The sequence below is a fragment of the Anguilla rostrata genome, chromosome 2 (assembly GCF_018555375.3).
Source record: "Anguilla rostrata isolate EN2019 chromosome 2, ASM1855537v3, whole genome shotgun sequence".
NCBI lineage: Eukaryota > Metazoa > Chordata > Actinopteri > Anguilliformes > Anguillidae > Anguilla > Anguilla rostrata.
In genome coordinates this window covers 69,309,854-69,334,853 of record NC_057934.1, presented here as the reverse complement: position 1 = coordinate 69,334,853, position 25,000 = coordinate 69,309,854, and the positions used below count along the sequence as shown (strand labels likewise).

General features: G+C 46.8%; 1 protein-coding gene across 1 annotated transcript in view; it reads right to left on the bottom strand.

Moving 5' to 3' along the window:
- The window catches only part of LOC135248622 (alpha-1,6-mannosylglycoprotein 6-beta-N-acetylglucosaminyltransferase B), a 135,767-nt gene that overhangs the window by 93,124 nt on the left and 17,643 nt on the right, over nt 1–25,000 (bottom strand). The window contains exon 3 of the mRNA XM_064323443.1: nt 4,120–4,264. Coding sequence (XP_064179513.1) covers nt 4,120–4,264 — 145 coding nt within the window. The remainder of the gene's footprint in view (nt 1–4,119; nt 4,265–25,000) is intronic.

Genomic DNA, 25,000 nt, shown 5'->3' with positions numbered 1-25,000 from the left:
ATAGATGACGGATGGACCCTGCTCAGGATAAGCGGGTATAGATAATGGATGGACCCTGCTCAGGATAAGCGGGTATAGATAATGGATGGATGGATTTCACAAGTGTTCACAGAAGTTCATAGCTCAGCAAATGATTTTCTGCCTGCATTTCCTGTCCAGTGTGCACTCGAAGTCCCAGGAGTGTTTTAACTGATGTAAAATGCCCACTTAAGTACTTGTGTGGTCAGACATAACTGAAATAATAAGAACACAAACCAGCTGCGTTGCAAATGCTGGAATACTGAAATAGGGTCAAATGCTTTTTTAAACTTTTTCTTTAATGTGCAAAATCTTATATTAAGGCTATATATGTATGTCATATTTGCCATCTTTTTGGCACAAAGCACTGGCCTGTGGTAGTTTTTCCCCTTCTCTTAATGAATGTAATGAATCCATGCAAATATATGTTCAAATAAACTTCTTAAAAGCAAGAGGACAAAAGCTTATATTACCATAATGAACAATCTGCTAGGGGACCACCAACAGTGGCTTATGTAATATAACAATTATACTTTATCATGGGGAAAAAAATTAATGAGAAGGTATGACAGTTTTTAATAACAAGACCACTATCATTACAGAAATCCATCCTGCATGAAAGAGAGGACGAATGTGATAATATATTTGTGCACTTTGTTTGAAATCCTTTTAATAATTCTGATTGCCACAATGAGATCATAAACTAATTTATAACTCAAAACCAATTTCCTATTTTATTTTTAAGGTACTCCAATATCCTTATGCGTGACTTAATGTGAAGAGTATGAATGTAATCCTATCGCATCAAAAATTGCCACAATCAGATCATAGGCTAGTTTTTAACGCAAAACCAATTTCCTATTTTATTTTTAAGGTACTCCAATATCGTTATGGGGGATTTAAAGTGCAGAAACGTCATCCTATCGCATCAAAGTAAAGTAAAAATGGATGGTGGATCCTCATTACGTGCTCATTCTATTGTAAAACATAAATGACAGCATCCTATCTAATCACATTTACCCAGTAAAAAAGCTGACAAAAGTTGAACACAATCCGCAAATACATAAATGCATACCTACACACTACACACTCCATGTCTCTACATACTTCACCACACCTTTCACTTTCACAACAGGTTCTCTCATTTTGCATAACTCTTATCAGAGAAGAGAGTGGCAGTGAAAACAGGAACATGCTGGACCAACACTACACACCTGGAATGATTTTTACTGATTTTCTTCACTCAAATTTGGGAAGTAAATCCGAATGTAAGTTTAGGGTCTGACGATGACTGAGAGTTTTGTACAAGGGCATCGTATTTGGGGCGACACAGCTCAGGAGGTAAATGGTAAATGGTAAATGGACTGAATTTATATAGCGCTTTTATCCAAAGCGCTTTACAATTGATGCCTCTCATTCGCCAGAGCAGTTAGGGTTAGCGTCTGCTAAGGACACTCGACGTGCCAGGTGGGTTTGAACCGCAACCTCCGACTGCCAGACAATCGGTCTTACCTCCTGAGCTATGTCGCCCCCTAAGAGACCGATTGTCTGGTAGTCGGAGGGTTGCTGGTTCAAACCCCGCCCTGGGCGTGCCGAAGTGTCCTTGAGCAAGACACCTACCCCCTAACCGCTCTGGCGAATGAGAGGCATCAATTGTAAAGCGCTTTGGATAAAAGCGCTATATAAATGCAGTCCATTTATTTGTTTCTCATACAGTTGAATTCTGCTTGTCTTTCTCTGATTTAATTTAACACTGAAGATTTTTCGACTGGATGGGCGCATACAGGGTACAACAAACACGGGAGTCTCACATATTTTAAATTGCATTAGACTGTCCGTCCTCCATCTTTGTTTCTGGTAAGAGCCGATTTGTTTTCCTGTCAGCGGAGTTGACAGGCTGAACTGCTTGACTGCGGTGCCGTGACATGCAGACGCGCACAAAGGAAGCAAAAAGCCACCGCTGTCAGAATTTAAAGTGCTGACAGCTTCACCACGGAGCATCAGTGCTCTTATTTTTCTTTTGTCGCTCTCTTTCACGAGAGCAACAATGTATAACTAACCATTTTCAATTTTTCTGTGAAAACAAAGAACAGCGAACAGTTCCAGCGTTTTCCACGCATGAATGTCATTCCATAAAAGTGAAAATTATTTCAGAACGTTTGGCTTCGGGTTTATCGCCTGCCTAAAACCCATTATATGTAATGAAGTGACACTCGCTGACTTTTTATTTGTCGTCTTTAAATGAAAGAGGTGAAAATCACCAGCCAAGCCATCTGAGGCAGACTCTAAAGGGCTGTACGCTAGAATTACATTACTTTTTCTGAATTGTTTACAAGACAGACCTTTTAATTTAACAGCACTGCACGCATGCTTAACAATACGTGTATTGTACTAAAAAAAACATCGTAGGATTTAAATTTAACAATTTACGGCGCCGGAATTCTTTAATCCCGAGACTCTTCCTCATCGAACAAAAAAAAAAAAGTTAAAAGACGAACTTTAAACATCGGAAGGCAGCACAATCGATGTAGAGGGCTTCGTATATTATTTATGAGCTTTTTTTTCGCGTGCAGTTGCGAGGTTGAGATTACGCCTGACAGGCGCGCGTTCGTACACAGCACAGGTCGCGGGCAGCCCTGCTGAACGGGTCACGCCGATCCCTAAAAACGCCGTGTACCCGCCGGCAGACAGACGGACGGACGGGGGGGTAACTGCAGCGTGGCGCGCAGCACAGGCTGTGCCAAACACGTCGCGCGGCGGCGGCGCTCAGGCCTGGACAAAGATGGCGGACCACGGAGACGCGCCCGTTCGTTTCCCGCGAGGACAGAAGGGTGTCGGCAGGGGGCAGACCGAGGGCACAAATCAGAAGGGGGGGACGTCCCTGTCGGGCGAACCTGGAACTGGGTCGCTTTTAACGTAATTAAAACGGCAGTTAATTATAAAGTCCCGAAACCTATTCCTCCTCCTCCTCATTCTCCTCCTCCTCCTCCTCCTTTTTTCCCCCTCCTTGTCCTTCATTCTCTTTGAAAAATCACCCCCCCCCCTCCCCCCCCCCCCCCCCCCCCCCTGCCACCGTGGAAACGAAGGATCAGCTCTTGTGGCGGGAGGGGCGGTGCTGCGGGGGGAACGGGGCCAAACGGTAAATCGTGCTTTGACGTCAGACTGAAAGGGGCTGTCAGGGCCGTCGAAACGCGCAGAGAGAGGAGAGGAGAGGAGAGGAGAGGAGAGGAGAGGAGAGGAGAGAGAGGAGAGAGAGGAGAGAGAGGAGGGAGAGGAGAGGAGGAGGAGAGAGAGGAGAGGAGAGGGAGAGGAGAGGGAGGAGAGGAGAGAGAGAGGGAGAGGAGAGGAGGGGGAGAGGAGAGGAGAGGAGAGGAGAGGAGAGAGAGGGAGGAGAGGGAGGAGAGAGAGGAGAGGAGAGGAGAGGAGAGGAGAGAGAGGAGAATAAGAGAGGAGAGGAGAGGAGAGGAGAGGAAGAGAGAGAGGGGGGGAGAGGAGAGGAGAGGAGAGGAGAGAGAGAGGGAGGGGAGGAGAGAGGAGAGGAGAGAGAGGGGAGAGGAGGAGAGGAGAGGAGAGGAGAGCAGAGGAAGAGGAGAGGAGAGAGAACGGAGGCAGAGGAGAGGAGAGAGAGAGCGGAGGAGAGGAGAGGAGAGAGAGAGAGGAGAGGGAGAGGAGAGGAGAGAGGAGAGAGAGGAGAGGAGAGGAGAGGAGAGGAGAGGAGAGGAAGAGAGAGGAAGGGAGAAGGAGAGGGCGACTCGAGAAGAGAAGACTCGCAGGGGTAGTGACAGGAGAGCGGGGGCCTGGAGGCAGGGCTGAAGAGCCCCGCCCTGCCTCTGAAGTTTTAATGATTCTCTTCTCCTGGCTGCCTCAGTTTGACAGGAGTCAGTCCGGTCGCCCTGACGAGCAGGGCGTTTAACGTCACAGCTGTCTGCGTTTTATGTTTCTTTTTACGAGCGGTCACTGACTGACAAAGGCACCACACACACACACAGCACAACACCACGCGCGGCCATTGTGACATGGAGTCTGGTCCGTCGGCACGGCTAGTACAGTCGAGCCCGGTCCTGTGAGCAGCGTCGGCCTTTTTGCCGGGCGAGTCCGTACCTGTTGATGGCGGAGCTGAGCTCCTCCAGCCTGCGGGAGTCGCTGGCGTTGCCCAGCTTGGCCAGGGCGTCGATCCTCTTCAGGATGACCTCCAGCATGTCGCTGATTTTGCGCAGGACCCCACGGGATTCCAGTCCCCCCAGCACTGAGAGGAAACACAGAGGAAGAGGAAGAGGGACAGAGAGGAAGAGGAAGGGACAGAGAGGAAGAGGGAAGAGGAAGAGGGACAGAGAGGAAGAGGAAGAGGGACAGAGAGGAAGAAGGGACAGATAGGAAGAGGAAGAGGGACAGATAGGAAAAGGAAGAGGGACAGAGAGGAGGAGGAAGGAACAGAAAGAAAGAGGAAGAGGGACAGAAAGGAAGAGGGACAGAGAGGAAGAAGAAGGAACAGATAGGAAGAGGACGAGGGACAGAGAGGAAGAAGGACAGAAAGGAAGATGAAGAGGGACAGACAGGAATAAGAAGGGACAGATAGGAAGAGGAAGAGGGACAGAGAGGAAGAGGAAGAGGGACAAAAAGAAAGAGGAAGAGGGACAGAGAGGAAGAGGAAGAGGGGCAGAGAGAAAGAGGAAGAGGGACAGAGAGGAAGAGGAAGAGGGGCAGAGAGAAAGAGGAAGAGGGACAGAGAGACAGAGGAAGAGGAAGAGGGACAGAAAGGAAGAGGAAGAGGGACAGAGAGGAAGAGGGACAGAGAGGAAGAGGAAGAGGGACAGAGAGGAAGAAGAAGTGGGACAGAGAGGCAGAAGAAGGGACAGATAGGAAGGGGGACAGAGAAAAAGAGGAAGGAACAAAGAGGAAGAGGGACAGAGAGACAGAGGAAGAGGAAGAGGAAGAGGGACAGAGAGAAAGAGGAAGGGACATAGAGGAAGAGGAAGAGGGACAGAGAGGAAGATGAGACGCAGGCACCTGAAGCGTTAGAGCCCTTCACGGGGAGGCCGGTGTGCCGCTGACCTCCCTCTCTGACCCACTTTCCGCTCGTTATCAGCCGCGGTGCCGAGCAGGCCTGGGCTCTGCACCTCCTCTCCTCCGAATCACCGGCTTAAAATTGCTTTTGTGTCATTCAAATTCCCCGGCACACCGCAGTCTTCCCCGGCACACCACAGTCTTCCCCGGCACACCGCAGTCTTCCCCAACCCTCGGCACAGAACGGCAAGCGCGGCAAACGTTACGAGGAGAGGACAGGAGGGGAGGGGAAATTATCGTGACATTTTTTTTTCACCCTCGCTCTCCGTTCCAATTACCCGCGACCCCGCGAGCGCGCCTGACCCCGAACAACGTTACCGCCTTCACCCAGCAAATTAGGCAGGTCCCGGCGACAGCGAGTAGGGGTCAGCGGCGGATATCAACCGCTACGGTGACTCCCGTAGCAAATGTCACGCTTTGAGCCGAATCACAAAACAGACGGAAATAAAAAGAAGGCGGCAGAACTCGACACACACACACACACAGCGCACGGCAACGGGATCTCCATGCAGTTAACACACACAGCGCACGGCAACGGGATCTCCATGCAGTTAACACACACAGCGCACGGCAACGGGATCTCCATGCAGTTAACACACACAGCGCACGGCAACGGGATCTCCATGCAGTTAACACACACAGCGCACGGCAACGGGATCTCCATGCAGTTAACACACAGCGCACGGCAACGGGATCTCCATGCAGTTAACACACACGCGCGCACGGCAACGGATCTCCATGCAGTTAACACACACAGCGCACGGCAACGGGATCTCCATGCAGTTAACACACACAGCGCACGGCAACGGGATCTCCATGCAGTTAACATCCCAGTAGATGTTCGTGATTGTATTGCTCATACTGTAATTTCGGGTCCTATGAGAGGCCCCCAGTGCCTTTGCCACTGTGGCCAGCAAGGGACGCCAAGCCGCTGGTGCGGCCGCCCCCCCCCCCCCCCCCCCCCCCGTGTCTCTCCACCAATCGCGGCGCTAGAACGTAGCGCATGCCGCACAAACGCCGGCCGCCGATTGGCCGGGACGACCGCAACAACCGACTGTCACGCTGACTCAGATGTCCGTTAAAAAAAAAAAATAATAATAATAATAAAAAAAGATGGCGGAATGAATTCCTGCGGCAGTTATTATTTACCGAGTGCCGGGGGGTGGGGGGGGGGGCGAGGGGGGGACTGCACCCGGTTTCTGCCCGGCTCTCACGCCTCCACAAATTACACCTCCCGCCATTAACCCCGCTATAAAGAGTAAGTCCTTTAAATCAAGCGGCTCCATCCACAGGCCTTTCACTCGGTTATGAATCATGGATTATGAAGGAGAAGAAGGCGAGAGCGCGTTGAAGTGGGGGGGGGGGGGGGGGGGGGGGAGCTTCCTTCCCTTCCGAGCACACGCTTTGGCGTTCGCGACCGCGACCTGACTTAACCGCCAAGCCCGCCACTCCGCCCGCCCGTCCGCCTGCCCGCCCGGCGCCCGCACGTCAGCGGCTGAAATAAGGTCCAATCAGAGCGCGGGGAGGTGACTCCCGACGTGCGTGCAGACGATCCCGTGCTGATTAACCAGAGGCCCAGGAAAACTGCCGACCCCGCACCGCTTCATTCACCATTCCACCGCCCGCTCGCACTTCTCATCCTTCCTCCTCCTCCTCCTCCTCCTCCCCACCTCCTCCATCCCAATCCTTCATCCGACCTGTTCTACCATCCCCAGGGAGGGGTGGGAGGTGGGGGTGGGTGTGTGTGTTGGGGGGGGGGGGCAACCTGGTCCTCAAAGTCAGGTATGACTCATAAATGCCAAAGACTGCGCTTACTCCTGTATAATTCTCCTTTTGCAAATAGACTCTCTGTGTGTGAGCCGAGGTTTTTGGGGGGGGGGGGAGGTTGGGGGGTCAGAGTAAGCTGAATTTCCAGGGGGGGGGTCAGAGTAAGCTGAATTTCCCAGGGGGGGGGGGGTCTCAGTCTGAGTACAGCAGAATTCCTTGCCAGGTGCCAGTCAGGTGAGGACTCTCCTGAATTCCCCCTGGGCAGGGGGGGGGGGATTAGGGGGGGGCAGCCAGGGACCTGTGAGCTGAGTGGGGGCTGGCGGTGCAAGCAGGGCAGTCTCTCCGCCGTTTACGGTTCAGCTGAGGGAGCAGGTAGGCGACGCTCATCGCTTATGCACCCGCGTTTCAGAGAGAGAAAATAACATCATTTGCATTTCTTATCCAGGCTCCACACTTCTTGCCATCGGAGATCGCCTCACCTGTGGCTCCCCACACCAAACAGTCACCACTTAAATCCTGCAGTGCCTCAGCCCCCTGCTCTGCCCCCTTCACCACAGAAACACCAGCGAGATGAAGCAAAGGTGAAGTCTTTGTTCGTTACACACAAACACAAAGGTATTATTATTATTATTATTATTATAATATAAACGCTGGACAACTTAATAGACACTAAAGAAAAAAATTATCAAAATTTACTCTGACCAAGGTCCATTTCCTGGCAGACCTACATTAACTCCACTTCTGTTGCTCACCACAGAATAACAGATCTGGGATACGGTGGCCCATTTGAGCTTCAGGGTTCACTGCGTTTGCCACACGGTTCCTCTAGTGCTTATTAGGCTATACTGGTATAGCGCTTCTGTGTAATAACCACCTCTCCTGCACACCCAGTGAGAAACCGATGATGATGATGCTTGTGATGATAGCCCTGATAACGCACCCCTGTTCCGAGTGGATCACTTGTCCACGTTGTAAATGCGCACGCTTGCCCTGTTTCCCAGATGAGCACCACAATGAGTCATCCCAGTGCATCACACAATGAGAGAGGTGCTCTCACAGAAGACCTGACTGCAATGTTTCAGAGAGAGATCTAATGACAGTATATCTTTTTTTTAATGGAGGACTTATTGTATCCTTATTGGCTGGTTAGTAAAGCAATCGCTAAAACTAACTTTAACGACTTTCTAATTTAAAAAAAACTAGCTGTAATACAGCCAGCCGCTTGGTTTGCTACAGACGACAATGACCCCCCTCTGGGATTGGCTTTGAGGCCTTGGTGAACAGGACTTGGGTGGAGATCAAGTAGTGAGAACTGGTCACATGATTACACCACTGCTACACATCATAACATTTATTTATTTATTTATTATTTATTTTTTTTATTTGGTTTGGATCTGAAGAGCCAAATGGAGATGATATAATACTCGCTACCATCATGGCAAACCCGTACTGTAATACACTGCACAGCCAGTGCAAGGGAACGTGTGCAGTGTTACACTGTGCGTCAGTTATTAATAAAAAATAATAGCGGTTTGGAATGTACTGTAGCTGAGGCCAGACATTAATGGGTAAAATAAACAAGCGTTATCAGACAATGTGTAAAGTAACATACTGCATAAACAATAAACAAAGAATTCTAAGAATTAGGGCAATTAAGTGAGATCACAATGGAATTCAAAAACGCGCTTCGAAAACCGTTCCGTTTATAAACAAGCGTGGAACACATGACCAACACAATTAATTCTAATGAATAAGGCACAAATATTAACGGTCCTCTGGGGGGGGGGGGGGGGGGGGGGTAGCAGCTACCCTGCCACCCTTGCTGCAGCCTGCTCCGTGCACACGCAGCCCGTACAGCACCGCGCTTCACTTAAAGGAACTGCTCGTTGGAGTAAGTGCTCGTTGGAGTAAGTGATCGTTGGAGTAAGTGATCGTCGGAGTAAGTGATCGTTGGAGTAAGTGATCGTCGGAGTAAGTGATCGCAGATTATGCGCATTACCGCGAGGGCTCCCATGAGCCCCCTGGCCTCTCATCAGGAGCGAGCCCGTTGTTTGCGGTGGATATCGACTCCGCCGTCTGGTCGATACCGTGGTGCTTCATCAATGCACACGCCGTCCTGGCAGGTGCCACCGCCGCCGCAGCAGCAAGAAGTGAGCTGGAAGTGAGCTGGAAGTGAATTAGGCATGCTCTGACCTCCGACCCCGAGCCCGGGAACATGGCAGAATCAGGACAGGGGATGATGACGCCGCCGCCGCCGCCGCCGCCTGCTGCAGTCTGGCTCCAGGGAGGGGCAGAGCGAAGCCGGCTCTCTCTCTCTGGCTGCATTACACCATTTCACACTGTGCGTTTTAGCCCCCCCCCCAAATCCCCCCCCCTCACGGAGCAGCTTTAATTAGGATGCGCGTCATGCTCCGGTTCCAATCTCCATATCGTCCTGAGCGTTCGCGCGACTGAGCTTCTCATCTCTTCATTGGTCCAGAGTCAGCCATCATGCGGGTTCCCCCTCATCCTTCATCCTTCATCCCTCACCCTCACCCTCACCCCTCACCCTCACCCTCACCCTCACCCTCACCCTCACCCCTCATCCTCATCCTCATCCCTCATCCCTCACCCCCCTCCCCCCCCCCTCCCCCCCCCCCCCCCCACCTCCCTCCCCCCGCCACACCCCCCCTGCCCCGCCCTACCAGCCTCACCATGTTCTCACGCGCCGCATGAAAAACCCCACACTTGCTAAGCCGCGTACGTGCGCTCAGGCTGATCAGGTAAATTCATCACTTGGCAGCGCGACTGAAATCCATATCTGCCGAGCATGGGGGGGCGCGAGAGCGGGAGGGGGCGGGAGGGAGTGGGAGGGAGCGGGAGGGAGCGAGGGGGCGCCTGCGGGACCGAGCCGAGGCAGCCGGCCAGGCAGAGACGCCGTCGCAGGAGAGTAGATAAAGCGCAGAACACACTGCTCTCTCGCTATGCCATCCCTGAAACACACACGTCTACAGAATAAACTTAATCTTGAAATGATTAGTATCCCCCCCCCCCACCTTTTTTACAGTTTACGCTACGAGGCTCTTACCCAGTAAACATCCATTCCACGCTACTCAGAATGAATGCTTTTCTTTTTTCACAAGAGCAAGTACGAAGCCCTTGAGTTCTCCATTAACTGTAGAGGGGCCATTTGTTCAGTCCTTAGGAGGAGAACATACAACACAAGAGCAAGAGCTCTTCCCGTCCTAAGGGATGCATGGGAGCAGAGGGTTCGCGCCTGTATCTGGGCTCGCTCATTCAGGCCTGTATCTGGGCTCGCTCATTAAGGCCTGTGTCTGGGTTCGCTCATTCAGGCCTGTATCTGGGTTTGCTCACTCAGGCCTGTATCTGGGTTCGCTCATTCAGGCCTGTATCTGGGTTCGCTCATTCAGGCCTGTATCTGGGTTCGCTCACTCAGGCCTGTATCTGGGTTCGCTCATTCAGGCCTGTGTCTGGGCTCGCTCATTCAGGCCTGTATCTGGGTTCGCTCATTCAGGCCTGTATCTGGGTTCGCTCATTCAGGCCTGTATCTGGGTTCGCTCATTCAGGCCTGTATCTGGGTTCGCTCACTCAGGCCTGTATCTGGGTTCGCTCATTCAGGCCTGTATCTGGGTTCGCTCACTCAGGCCTGTATCTGGGTTCGCTCACTCAGGCCTGTATCTGGGTTCGCCATCAGCCTTATCGGGCCCATCAGGCGTATCTGGGTTCGCTCACTCAGGCCTGTATCTGGGTTCGCTCACTCAGGCCTGTATCTGGGTTCGCTCATCAGGCCTGTATCTGGGTTCGCTCATCAGGGCCTGTATCTGGGTTCGCTCATCCAGGCCTGTATCTGGGTTCGCTCACTCAGGCCTGTATCTGGGTTCGCTCACTCAGGCCTGTATCTGGGTTCTGGGTTCGCTCACTCAGGCCTGTATCTGGGTTCGCTCATTCAGGCCTGTATCTGGGTTCGCTCACTCAGGCCTGTATCTGGGTTCGCTCACTCAGGCCTGTATCTGGGTTCGCTCACTCAGGCCTGTATCTGGGTTCGCTCACTCAGGCCTGTATCTGGGTTCGCTCATGCAGACTGGAGCGCTCGCGTCCCGGTCGCACAATGGCGGGGGGACTAACAGGAGGAACGGAAGGCCCGTTGAGTGGTACTTCATTAAGACACAAGGAGGTCTTAATAAGTCTTATACTTATGAGTCCTTTAATCGCTGCTTCCCTCCTTTTCCCAATTTTCCCCATAAACAATTTGATGATCTCATCATTTAAGATTTCTTTATAAATAAATAGATAAATGATTGCATTTATATGGAACTTTTCCTTTGTAAATCAGCATATTGAGCCAAATCCCCCCGCCCACTCCCCCCTCTCCCCCTCCCCTCTCCTCCCCCCCCCACTCAGAGGCAGCTGTGACCCACATCCGCTCAGACCTGCGTGGGACCGGCTGCAGTCCCACTTCGGCCCTGAGAGGGGAGACGGCAGGCAGAGCCTCACGCCCGCGCGTCTCCTCACCTCTGCGCGTCTCCTCACCTCTGCGCGTCTCTGCTTTTCGGGCGCTGCCACTCCAACCGAAAGCGCCGAGCCGCGGGACGAACATGAGGGGGGAGCGGAGAGCGTGGGGGGGGGGGGGAAGGGGGGGGAGGGGGGAGCCGCGAGCTGCGGCAAAGCGGAGCCGGAACAGGAACCGCCACCATCGCGGCACGCCGGCGGCCCCGTCTGCATATTCATGAACTGAAACATATTTTCAGCCTGACAATGGCAGACAAGGCCGCAGAGAGAGAGGGAGGGAGGGAGGGAGAGAGAGAGGGGAATTGACTTTGCTGCCACTTTATAAACGATGAACTTGAGGGAATACTAATATGATTGCGAGAACACACACACACAGACCAAAAACTCACGTACGGGTACACACACACACACACGCATATACACACACACACACACGCGCGCAGATAACACCTCTCAGTACTTTCAATTATGTCTGACGTTAAATGCGCTTCTACAATCTCTTTCTTACAGCAACACCGTTTGCAATTAAGATATGGATTATGAAGCGACAGCTTAATTACATTTTATAAGTAGTTCTAGTCTTGTTGTGAGTTCTCTGTAGCCCTCCTCTATTATGTATATCGTGTGCATTATATCAGTAAGACACGTGTGGAATGCATTAGGTGTGGCTTATCCATGTTGGATGCCACCTGTTGTTGTTGTTTACGACCGTGATGAAGACCTAGTGTCGATACGTGTTGGTATTTTTTTTTTCGCCTTGTTCCAGCTCATCCAATGAAGGCTTTTTATCCATTGTTCACCCTGGAGACAGAGTGCCTTGGCCTTTTTACCATTGTGCCAGACTTTTTTTTTTTTTTTAAAAGTTTATTCACTTTTCAGAGGAGGTTCTTCTCAAGGATTATGACATTACTCAGTGTTCCTCTACCTCCCTTACAAATGAGTGGCTGTCATCCCTAGACCCGCACAGCACTTCCTTTTCAGACGTTCGATCAGTTCTAGCCTTGCGGCAGAGGGCAGAGATTAAACAAGGTACAGGTAAAGTGAGGTAAATAAGATAAATGTGAGATAAAGTGAGGTAAATAAGGTAAATGGTAAATGGTAAATGGACTGCATTTATATAGCGCTTTTATCCAAAGCGCTTTACAATTGATGCCTCTCATTCGCCAGAGCAGTTAGGGGTTAGGGGTTAGGTGTCTTGCTCAATGACACTTCGACATGCCCAGGGCGGGGTTTGAACCGGCAACCCTCCGACTGCCAGACAATCGGTCTTACCTCCTGAGCTATGAAAGGTAAAGTGAGGTACATAAGGTAAATGAGAGGTAAAGTGGGGTAAATGCAGTGAATATGAGATAAAGTGAGGTAAATAAGGTAAATGTGAGGTAAAGTGAGGTAAATAAGGTAAATGAGAGGTAAAGTGAGGTAAATAAGGTAAATGTGAGGTAAAGTGAGGTAAATAAGATAAATGTGAGGTAAAGTGAGGTAAATAAGATAAATGTGAGGTAAAGTGAGGTAAATAAGGTAAATGTGAGGTAAAGTGAGGTAAATAAATAAAGGGAGGTAAGAGTAGTGAGGTAAATAAGATAAATGTGAGGTAAAGTGAGGTAAATAAGGTAAATGAGAGGTAAAGTGAGGTACATAAGGTAAATGAGAGGTAAAGTGAGGTAAATGCAGTAAATGTGAGATAAAGTGAGGTAAATAAGATAATCGTGAGGCACAGTGAGGTAAATAGGGTCAATGTGAGGTAAAGTGAGGTAAATAAGACAAATGTGAGGTAAAGTGAGGTAAATAAGGTATATGTGAGGTAAAGTGAGGTAAATAAGACAAATGTGAGGTAAAGTGAGGTAAATAAGTTAAATGTGAGGTAAAGTGAGGTAAATAAGGTAAATGTGAAGTAAAGTGAGGTAAATGTGAGGTAAAGTGAGGTAAATAAGGTAAATGAGAGGTAAAGTGAGGTAAATAAGGTAAATTAAGTGAAAATCTGCATTCCTCACCACCCACTGGACACAGCACATAAATACATCCATTTGATAAAATGGATGCAGCACTACGGCCTCTGTGACTACATTGCAAAAACACCATGGAAACATCCAACGGGGGGGGGGGTCCTCTCTGTGAACGGGCGTAAAGCACGCTGAGGTGACACTCACACCAAGCTCCACGTCACTCTGTTGCATTTCCTGTTGTTAACTGCAGGCAACCCACCTGCACTGGGGACATTTTCACAAAGCTTCTCTGATATAAAAGGCACGTTCTTGTTTTTAATTGTTTAGAGGCAGCCCTATTGTTATCCTTTGTTTCACACCCGTCTCAGACTTAACCGGGCCTGCCAGGCATACTTATCTCTTATACTTATTTAAAAAAAAATTTTTTTCAGAAATATGTTCAGCTATTATCCGCGTGAGGAAATATGATTATGCAATCCGACTCCATCCATGTGCCATGTGTCTTTGTGTGAACACCCATTTACCTCCGATAAAAAGTCAAATCGACTGAATATAATCTCAGCGGGAAACTGCTTCCTTTCAAGGTGCATATACCAGCTCATTGAGCTGCCAGAAAATGACTCTGATTTACTCAATGAGGCTTTTTGCTAATTAGCGATTCACAAACACTGGAAAACAATGCGTGACAGAGTAAAGGAAATGAAACCAAGCATTTTCACACGTGGCCTGAGCCTACACAGAGAACATAAACAAATTAATTTTTTTTAAATGCATTATTACAACTGCTAACTGAGGCAGTGAAAGGGAAATACGCTCTGACAAATACAGCTTAGGCCTTATGATTAGCTCTCAAATAAAAAAGATCATTAATCCAGTCTTACTTTCACTTGGCTTTGTGTGTGTCTCCTTACTCAACGCGTTGTTCTCCCTGTAAGATCCGATGTGGGGTGTGGGGGGGGGGGGCAGTGCACCACTTCAGCATCAAGCACTCCCTTCTGACCTGTCAGGTGAATGATTTCACACAGCTCACAATGCACTCCGCCCATCGCTGTTCATTTCCGCATATTAATTAGGAGGAAGACTGACTGAGTTTCCCACATTCCCTGCTTACGCTAGGACAGCACCGTGAGAACAAGGTCTATCAGGACTGACAGGCTCTGTCGCTCGCCCTTCGCGCATTATTTCCTCTTCAACGTGCCTGACAAGCACATTAAAACATCCTATTCTATTTCAGCATTTAAAAAAAAAAAACCTTTCTCTGTGCCTTCAAATTAAGACCACCCTTCCCCCTGAATCCTCCCCCACGAACCCCCCAAACCCCCCCTTTCTCCTGCTTTGTGCAGAATTGGATCTGTGCAATCTTTGATTCCCCCTCTCCTCTTCTGAAGCCTCTATTCTCAGCACAGATCAGAACCTCTCACTTTCAAAGGCAGCTCTTTGAGATGTCAGAACCTGGAACTCAATGCCGCGCAAATGCATTCCTCTCCTAGTGTTAAAATAAATAAGTGCATTAGCTAAAACAGTCAGTATAGTATACTGAAGAACACTAGCATTTTCCTTCTTCTTCTTCTTTGTCTTCTAAGGCAGTGGTTCTCAAACTTGGTCCTGGGGGACCCCTGTGTATGCTGGTTTCCATTCCAACCTCAACAGCAATCCCAGAATTTTAACAAGCTGTTAATTTTTCTTAATTACGTGCTTTTCATGTTTTAGAGCTGGGGTCCCCAGTGTTATCCAGGAAGGGCCAGTGTGGGTGCACACACCTGATCCTGATTCTACTAATCAAGGTGCTTAGCAATGACTCTAATGTTTGATTAGAAGAATCAGGTGTGTGCACCCACACCGGCCCTTTCTGGAACCCCACTGGCCCTTCCTGGAACCACAAGGACTAATACTATACCGACACCACGAGTATGTAAATGTGTATACAGTGATGTCTTTCTGCTACAAATCCAATTTGGGTACAACTGCTGCTACTCTACAGACCACATTCTCAATGCAGGAACGTCACGCATCATCAAGTAATGCAAAAGAACTGCAAAAAAAGTACTGTGAGCAAATTTACAACTAAGGACTAATTTACTTGCTCTTTGCCTTTTAAAAGCAGACCCACAGAGACATTCTTGTGGTCATGCATGGCCAGAATCGCTTAAAATATAAGGACAGTTCTGTGCTACGAAGAGTGACAAGAACAACAAAAATATGAGTAAACTGCGATTAGTGTGCGTTGTGGTTCTGCTTTGGACAAGCACTATAATATTTTGTTTTATTTATTTTACTTTTGAAATAATCAACCAATTGATTCAAAATTGTGCCACACACTATAAAATAAAAATGCAAGAAACTGAAAAGCACAGATATAATAAAAATACTTAATAGTAGAAACATGGTTTCTTGGTTGGTTGCAAAAAATTAGACATCATGAAGAACATCATGAGCTTGTAGATTAACGCATAAAGAAAAAAAACATGACACTGATGACTGGGGGAGAAGCAAAATGTCTCAATTCTCGCTGAAGTTGCACACGGTAGAGTATAATTTTGAACCAGTACAGCTGGAGTCTAGAACAGCTATTTTTAATTTCTATTCCTGTTTAAATCTACCTCTATACTTCTCTATTTTTCTCACTCTTGATGAATTTTTCCATTAAATGTTATAAAAAAACGGTATGACTCAAACACAACATTATGTGCTTTCCGACAGGATACTCATAAACCAAGAAAAGTATCACAAAAAAAAAACAATGATTTTGGTTAATAATTTAAAATGGCAAGACACGACAAACTATTCAAATAGCAAAAAAAAAAATATCCAAGTGAACTTTTCAGCGTACATGAAAGGATATATAAATAGAGCAGTTACCATGGCGAGCAGGAGGTTAGATTTGGGACCTCAGGCGTAAGGTGTGAGCGGGTCCTGTTTTTTGTGTTTAAGTGTGAGCGTACGCAAATAATGTGTGAATGTATCATTCCCACTGCCTCCCTCAGGCCGTTGCAGGGCGCCATAAACTGCGTCACATTACATTACATTATAGGCATTTTAGCAGACGCTCTTATCCAGAGCGACTTACACAACTTTTTACATAGCATTTTACATTGTATCCATTTATACAGCTGGATATATACTAAAGCAATGCAGGTTAAGTACCTTGCTCAAGGGTACAATGGCAGTGTCCTAGTGAGGACTTGAACCTGCAACCTTCAGGTTACAAGACCAACTCCTTACCCATTACACTACACACTACACTGCCACCCGTTGCCACCACTGTTGCCAGCACGGCACAGTTAGCATCCTCTCCAGGAAGGATGAGCACTTTTGCATGTCCTGTCGAAGTACGAATTAATGTTGCTGTGGGAAGGCAACCATTTTTGGTGAAGGGGTCCTCTGTTTTGACTTCTTTCACCCCGCCAGGTGAATACAGACTTTTCCCTGTGTCGGCCAGTCTCAAAGGCATCATTGTTTTTAGGTGGATTCAAAGACAAATTGGTGTAATGGCCAATTTAAAAAATCTTCCATTCCTGTAGAGACCTTTGTTTGGCCCTTCATGGCCAAGTAGCCTGCTGACTTCATGGAACAGAGCATGCGCTAGCATGTAGTGTCCCGGTGTTTCATTTCCAAGGAGTGTGAGATATGCTCTCTGAGATCTATATCTTTTTTTTAAAAATACCACCATCTTTATTTTCTACTGCCTGGCATAGGCAGTCTGGACACAATGTTCCATGAGCAAAAGCTATAGTAAGAATTTTGCTCAATTTCAGGAAGGGCAAAGGCAAGGACTGTAGGCCATTTCAATGACACAGCCAGTACAGTGATGCAGTATTGCGCAAAGTTAGCGTAAAACTGCCTCGGCCTACACCTCTCAATGAAGAAGTCAGTTATTTTCTTGTCAATTTTAATTCTGCTCCAAAAACCCTACAGCCGGCAACCCTATTTCCACAGTCTGCATAACGAGTTCTGGCAGGTTGCATTAAAGGCCATTGCCGAAATCTTTAAATAAGTCAGCCATTTTGTGTTTTTAGTTCGGTTTTTCGTTTAATATTTTGCCACGTGTCAATACGAAATTTCTCTCATTCAGGATGGTATCCAATTTTCTTAAGACATACTCCTCTTTGAGGAAGTCGTTACATTACATCACATTACAGGCATTTAGCAGACGCTCTTATCCAGAGCGACTTACACAAGACTCGCGACTTACACAAGTCGCGAGTCTTGAACTCGTTTTACGTAAACGCATCCGCAGGTGCGCACGCAAACGCCTCTGCGTTCAGCCAAAACGAGTTCGTCCCCACTCCGGGCGTTAATAGCCCGTCGCTCCAAACGTCAAGACCGCAGCCCACAATTCAGCCAGACTGAAAAGTTGTAGCAGCCCTGTCCCCCCCTCTTCTTCAGGACTCTGTGCTTCAGCGTCTCATCAGAGATACAGCACTGTGTGGAGGCGCTGCTTGCTAAAATCCACAGCTCCACTCCTGCAGTTGGGCTGTCAGGTCAGTTCTGGATTATTTATACTCTCCCAAAATTTACTTTGGTCTGGTTTCTTTTGCTGCTGCTGCTGTAATTTTTTTTATGTCGTTAATGTATTTTTTTAGGTATATGTTCAAGTCTTATAAAGTGGCGTTTCCATAAACAGTTGCACAGTTTTTTTTTTTTTTGGTGTTTCGGTAAAACCTGAGGATAACCAAAATCAACTGTTCGAAACATCAATAAGAGGAAAGAGAGCACTGGTGAAACACGGTGGTGGGGGGGTTATGATTCGGGCATGTATGCCTGCCACAGGTACTGGCTCACCTGTCTTCAGTAATGATGTAACTGCCGACAGCCGAAGCAGCCGAATGTATTCATGAAGTGCACAGCAAGATCTTATCTGCTCAGGTTCAAGAAAAAGCCTCAAAACTAATTGGCCGACGCTTCATCCAACCATAAGACAATGATCCCAAACATACCGCTAGAGCAACAAAGGAGCTTTTCAAAGCCAAAAACTGGAAAAAAAATCTTGATGAGCCAAGCCAGTCATCAGATCTGAATCTAATTGAGCATGCCTCTTATAAAAATAAAAATAAAAATAAAAACTTGAGGCAACTAGCCCCTGAAACGAGCAGGAGCTGAACGAGGCTGCACTACAGGCTTGACAGAGCACTGCCAGAGGAGATACTCATCACCGGCATCAGATAATGTCTATGGCTCACCGACCTCAAGTAGTCATTGCATGCAAAAAAAGAAAAAGTATTACAGTAAGCATGACTTTCATTTACATAACATTAATATGTCCCAAATATTATGCCCAAACATTAGGGTGCCTGGAATTGGGGGTGGGGTGGGTGTGGGGGGGGGGGGGAGGGCTGCGTATAAAAAGTGCTGTAATTTCTACATGGTGAAAGTACCAAAATAAAAGCTGAGAATCTACACGTTACCCACCTTTATGTCAATTGTTTGATTACAAATCTAAAATTGTAAAATTGCAGGGCCAAATTAATTTGTCCCAATGATTAAGGAGGGCACAGAATATATACACATACACGGTAAAGGCCTGGAACGGCATTTCCAAAGAAGAAACCAAACGACTGGCGATGTCAATAGATCGTAGACGTGATGCAGCTATTGCATTTAAGGGCTATGCTAACAAATATCTTTTAAGTTCATGCGTTAACTCACTTTTGCATAGCTGAAAATAGCTGTTTATGTAATATGGAAAAACATAAACGCGTGTAAATACCAGGAAAGAAAGCTGACTGAATTCTATTTTGTCTCACATTCATCTTGCGATGACAAACAGAAATGCCTTAAGTACGTAACAAAAACAACCCGAATCTCATGCTTTTGGAGAGCACTGTATATATATATGGTGTCATTATTTATTTTTTTGCTAAATTTGATTTTATTCGTCTAACTTATGCATTTTCAGTCAACGTCCTCCACAGTGTTTCTCCACGGGAAATAATCACATCAATGTCAATGTGGATTACTGTGGTAGAGATTCACACTGCCATAAAAAGCAGCGGAGAGTGGTTACCCACAGTTTCCCCCGAGAGGAAAATGAAAAGTGACGTGCTCTGTGTCGCCTGCCTCTCCGTCCGGCCTGCTATAGAGCGAGGATAGACAGCACTTCCTCCAAAAAACAAAATCAACTGCGACAATGCCCTTTTCTATCCATCATTTTAATGATGCCCGCTGCATTCTGCAGGTTTTAATGGCTGAAACAAATAAGATAGACGAACAGACATACAAAGGGAAAAAAATAACCTGCAGTTTTCTCAACAGAATATAGCATATATTAAACCCTCCTGCTGTCCCCAGGGTCAAAAAGGACACATTTTGTGGTTTAACAGCAGCAAAAAACCCCCGAAATTAAATTCCTGCAAAGGAGGTGACCCTACCATTAGCATAAGTTAAACATTGACCTCCTATACAGAGCCCTGAAAAAGTATTTTTGCCCTTCCTGACGCCCTCCATTACTGCATATTCGTCACGCTGAATGGAATAAGATCGTTGGACAAAATCTAATATTAGACAAAGGGAAACTGAGTAAACACAAAACACATTTTTATTACAAAATTATTATTTCATTTCACGTAATGAAAAAAGTTACCAAACACCCCTATCACCCACATGAAAATGTAATGGTCCCCCTTAGTTACTCAATCAACCATCCATCCATCCAACATCTAACCTGTTTATTCTGGTCAGGGTCACGGAGGAGTGCTGAAGCCTATCCCAGAATGCATTGGGCGAGAGGCAGGAATACATCCTGGACAATTCACCAGTCCATCGCAGGGTAGACACACACACATCATTCACTCACGCACTCACAAACCTAGGGGCAATTTAGACTTCAATCAACCAGTTAACAAAATTGAATTGAATTGATTGAACACAGCCAGGCTTGATTGCAGCCAGCCCTGTTGAATCTAAACCTTACTCATACTGAACCTTACAATCAGAGGGAAGCAGTCACCACAAAGTTTCTACAAGCACACTTAAGCCACCATCAATGGAAATTCCAGAAGAGTTGAGGAAAAAAAGTTGTTGAAATATATCATATGTTGTCTGGAAAGGGTTACAAAGTCATTTATAAGGCTCTGGGATTTCACTAAAACTCAGCGAGAGCCATTATCTTTAAATGGAGAACACTTGCAACTGTGGTGAATCTTCCCAGAAGTGGCCGGCCTGCTATAATTTCTCCAACAACTCACAAATGATCCCAGAAAAACATCCAAAGAACTGCAGGCCTCTCTGTCCTCAGCTAAGGTCAGTGTTATGACTCCACAATAAGAAAGAGACTGGGCAATAATGGGATTCATAGTATGGATGAAAAGAAACCAAATATACGTGTTGGAGTATCCTAGTCAAAGTCCTGACTTAAACCCACAGAGATGACGTGGCAGGACGAGCAGTTCATGCTAAAAAAAACCTACTCATTTGTCTGAATTAAAGCTGTTCTGCAGGAAGAGTAGCTAAAACTATATGTGAAAAGAGTCTCAAAATAAAATTCTCCACAGTGATGTGAAAAAATGATATCAAATTATAGGAAGCATTTGGTTGCAGTTATTGCTGCTGAAGGTGGTGCAACCAGTCTGCTGGGGAAATTATTTTTCCACATGGGTGTTTGATCATTTTTGTTCATTAAATAAATGAAATGATAAAAATCTTTTAAATGTGTATTGCATTTAATCAGACTCCCTTTGTGTAATGTTACGTTTTGTCTAAAGACCTGAAAACATTCAGCGTGACAAATACGTAATAACAGAGCAAATCCAGAAGTGGTCAAATACTTACTCACAGCACTAACCCAGGAGGGTTTTTTATTTTATTTATTATTTTCTCTTATTTTTTTAACCCTGCCATTATAAAATCAAAGGCTGTAATTAAAGTTAAGCACCAAACATTTATTACAGCCAAAAAAAATAAAACAAAAAAACAGTTATGTGCGTTTTGTAGTTTAAAATTAGTGCTGTGTTGTAGTGTCATAGGCTCAAGGAATATAGCCTTTCTGGACTGTGACGTGGGAAAACAGTTACTCACCAATTCATAGATGAGTGAAATGTTTTTTTTCTACATGAAAAAATATTGATTTTGGGGTTTAAAATACGACGGAGAGGCTTTAGCACAGGGAGCCCCACAAGGACGGGTCACTTTTAACTCAGGACACGGGGTGCATGCAGAAAAGGAGGGTATCTTCTAAACCACATTTGCAGTTACGTTGACTTTCCTCCCAGCATCACAAGTCTTCATTTATTGGAACACAACCCCCCCTCCCAACCCGTCCCCCCGTCCCTCCTCCCACTCTCACTTCTACTCTCACTCTCCCGTCTGTCTCAATAATACACCATTTGGCACACATCTTATCATACCGCAGACAGGACCTCTACTAAAAGCTTTGGCAGAGGTCTCGTATTATACTCAATATCACACTCCACTGCCCCTGTTATATTCAACTCATTCTCTTATTTATGAAGACCAAAGCGCACATCCCCCAAACCCATGTTACTCATTACAGCGGGGACAACACAAAGGCTTCGCCCTGAATCAGAATCAAACATCGAAGACTTCACAGACAGACTTTCGTACACACAGGCTTTCTGTTACTGTGCAAGTACTGACTTGTCGGGAACTAGGAAGGCCCAATTGCACCGCCACCACCATCGTGTACCCACACACTTGAAAGTGGAGGAAAAATTCCGTACAAAATTTCTCACGCAATTTTCTGCAAACGGCATAGAACCATCTTCCGTCACTTGAGCTGTCTTTGTTAAAAAAACACATTCTGAGTCACGCTCTCACAGAAACACAACAATACATCTTGTAAACAGTTGAGATCCAAACTCAATGTGGCAGAACCACCTGGTGCACAAAGGACACTTAAGAGATTCAACTGTATGATACATTTTTAATATTTTTTGCAGCTCAAAGTAAATGCGGAATAGATGACAGTCACCTCATAGGCTGGACTGGAAAAAAGGAATGACCACAGTTACACAAATTAATCAATTTATGTTTTACATCAAACAGCAAATATTAATTTGTAATTGCTACCCTAAAGAAACCAATGTGCACAATTTTAGTCATGATGGTACTATTGCTACATTCCCTTCACAATGGTCGGAGTGAATAAGGGAAATAGTTATGTTTACCAATTAAAGGATTAGTAGGCCTAAGGTTATTTTTTGTTGAAAACATGTCTTGGCAACACATGCACACCGGTGTGTAGACGTGTGCATCGGAACGCATGCACACACACACACGCACACGGACACGCACACGCACACGCACACTCACACTCACACTCACACTCACACTCACACACCCATGCGCACAACTAATAAAAATGCAGCACTTAGGAGTCTAAATACACATACGGCACACTTCACAAGTAGCAGGCCTGTGTTGCAGAACAATTATTTTTAAAATGAACAATAAAATAATCGATCAGTTTTGAGCCCACACGAACCATTCAGACTGAGCAGAAAGGACCTGTCACTTTCTGGTAACAGAGCAAACGGTTAGCCGGAGACAGATTTGACCAAAAGGGCATTCAGCCACATGGGGCGATATAGCTCAGGAGGTAAGACCGATTGTCTGGCAGTCGGAGGGTTGCCGGTTCAAACCCCGCCCTGGGCGTGTCGAAGTGTCATTGAGCAAGACACCTAACACTTAACTGCTCTGGCGAATGAGAGGCATCAATTGTAAAGCGCTTTGGATAAAAGCGCTATATAAATGCAGTCTATTTACCATTCACATGTATTTTCTGAGGCTTTCATAGCCTGATGCAAACTAAGTACTGTAACCTGTCGTGAGGCACCAATCCAACACATGCACTGCCATTGGTGGAGTACCAGATGAGTGCTGGTTCCTGCATTTGCAAGCTTGCCTGGAAGCAAGCGAGCATAGCCAGAGGCTATGTTTTTATTAATTCCAAGTTCTCCCTTGAAGTGAACAGCTTATTTTTAAATGTGCCAACACAGAAGGTAGGCGTAGGTTGGAAGCATGTAACGACTTGGCAGTAGTGTAAAGTCAAATGTTTTTGTGAGAGATGTAAAAAATAAATAAATAAAAAAAACACTAGCAGGTGTTATTTCTTAGACTGTGTCCAAGAACAATGAATAGATTCTTCATTATTGTTGCTTGTCTGAGGAAAAAAAAAAATGAGTAGAATTATACTGTCTACTTGTCCACGGAAAATGAATTCATGAAACAGGGCATAACCAGTTTTGTTCAAACTGATAGACTACAAGTTCAATGTTAAAAACAAAATTAAACAGTGGTTCGGTACTTCATTGATCAGTTATTTCATGCACTGTCTAATAAAAATATTTAAAAGATTTATTAAATTGTAAACGGTGCACCTACGAAATAACATACGATTATACAGATGAAAAGGAACAGTGCAATTGTGTGTACATCCGTGCACATGCACAGTGGGTACTAATGAGGCAAGGACAGAAGCACGGAAAACCTCATTTCAAAAATCTTTTATCTAAAAATAAAACTGATCAGAAGCCCAACTTGACATGCATTCTTTCATTTGATTTCACCTTCCCAACAGAAGACATGCTTTCATGCTTTTCTTCGTTTCTCTGCTTGTCTGCAACTTATGCGCTGTATTTCTTTAAGGAACATTCCAAAGTCACTGAAACTGAAACAGTTTGCCTACCTAGGACACTGGACAAACTGTTCCCTCTGCTTTTACCAAGCTCCACAGAGAATCCGACAGTATGAGGGATCTTTGATCATAATTAAATGCCTTGTAAACACCTAAATGAAACTCGGACTGTGGACTGAAAGAGCTATAACTACAGGCATGCGATGATTACTGTGGAATGTATACCAGGAAGGTGACCCTTATTGTTCAGGCAGGTACCTATAATAAAACAGCAGTATTTACCACCCACACAGTGAGATGATCTGTACTCAGCTTAACTCATTTTATGACTGTTGTCTGCTCGGTGCACCCTTACACACTTACGCGCACACACGTGCACGCGCACACACATACTCGTACACACGAGCACACTTCTTCTCGAAGAGTCTCAGAACACCTTTAGGAGAACCTCCCCAATCAGGAGCCAGGTGCGCTCTCACAGGCGGCGCAGTACGGGCGGAACGGTTGTCTGGCCGGCCTCTCCAGGTGTAACCTGACAGGCACGGCGGTCCTGATGAGCCCCTGACAATGGCAGCGTATGATCACAGTCCCTCTGATCACATTTACGGCCTGCTCCTCGAGCCTGAGACGCAAGACACAGGCGCACAGTCGCAGCCGCACAGTCGAACAGCCGCACAGCAGCACAGCCGCGCAGTCGCACAGCCGCGCAGTCGCAAAGCCGAACATCCGCACAGCCGCACAGTCGCACAGTCGCAGCCGCACAGTCGCAGCCGCACAGTCGCACAGTCGCACAGTCGCACAGTCGCACAGCCGCACAGTCGCACAGCCGCACAGCCACGCAGTCGCACAGCCGCACAGTCGCAGCCGCACAGTCGCACAGCCGCACAGTCGCAGCCGCACAGTCGCACAGGCGCACAGTCGCACAGTCGCACAGGCGCACAGCCGCACAGTCGCAGCCGCACAGCCGCGCAGTCGCACAGCCGCACAGCCTCACAGACACACAGTCGCAGAGCAACACAGTCGTGCACAGGTCTCCACCGTAATCATCTCGCCCGCCATATCACCCTTTCAAATCAAGGCTTCCGCTCCACTACCTAATTGAGCTCCG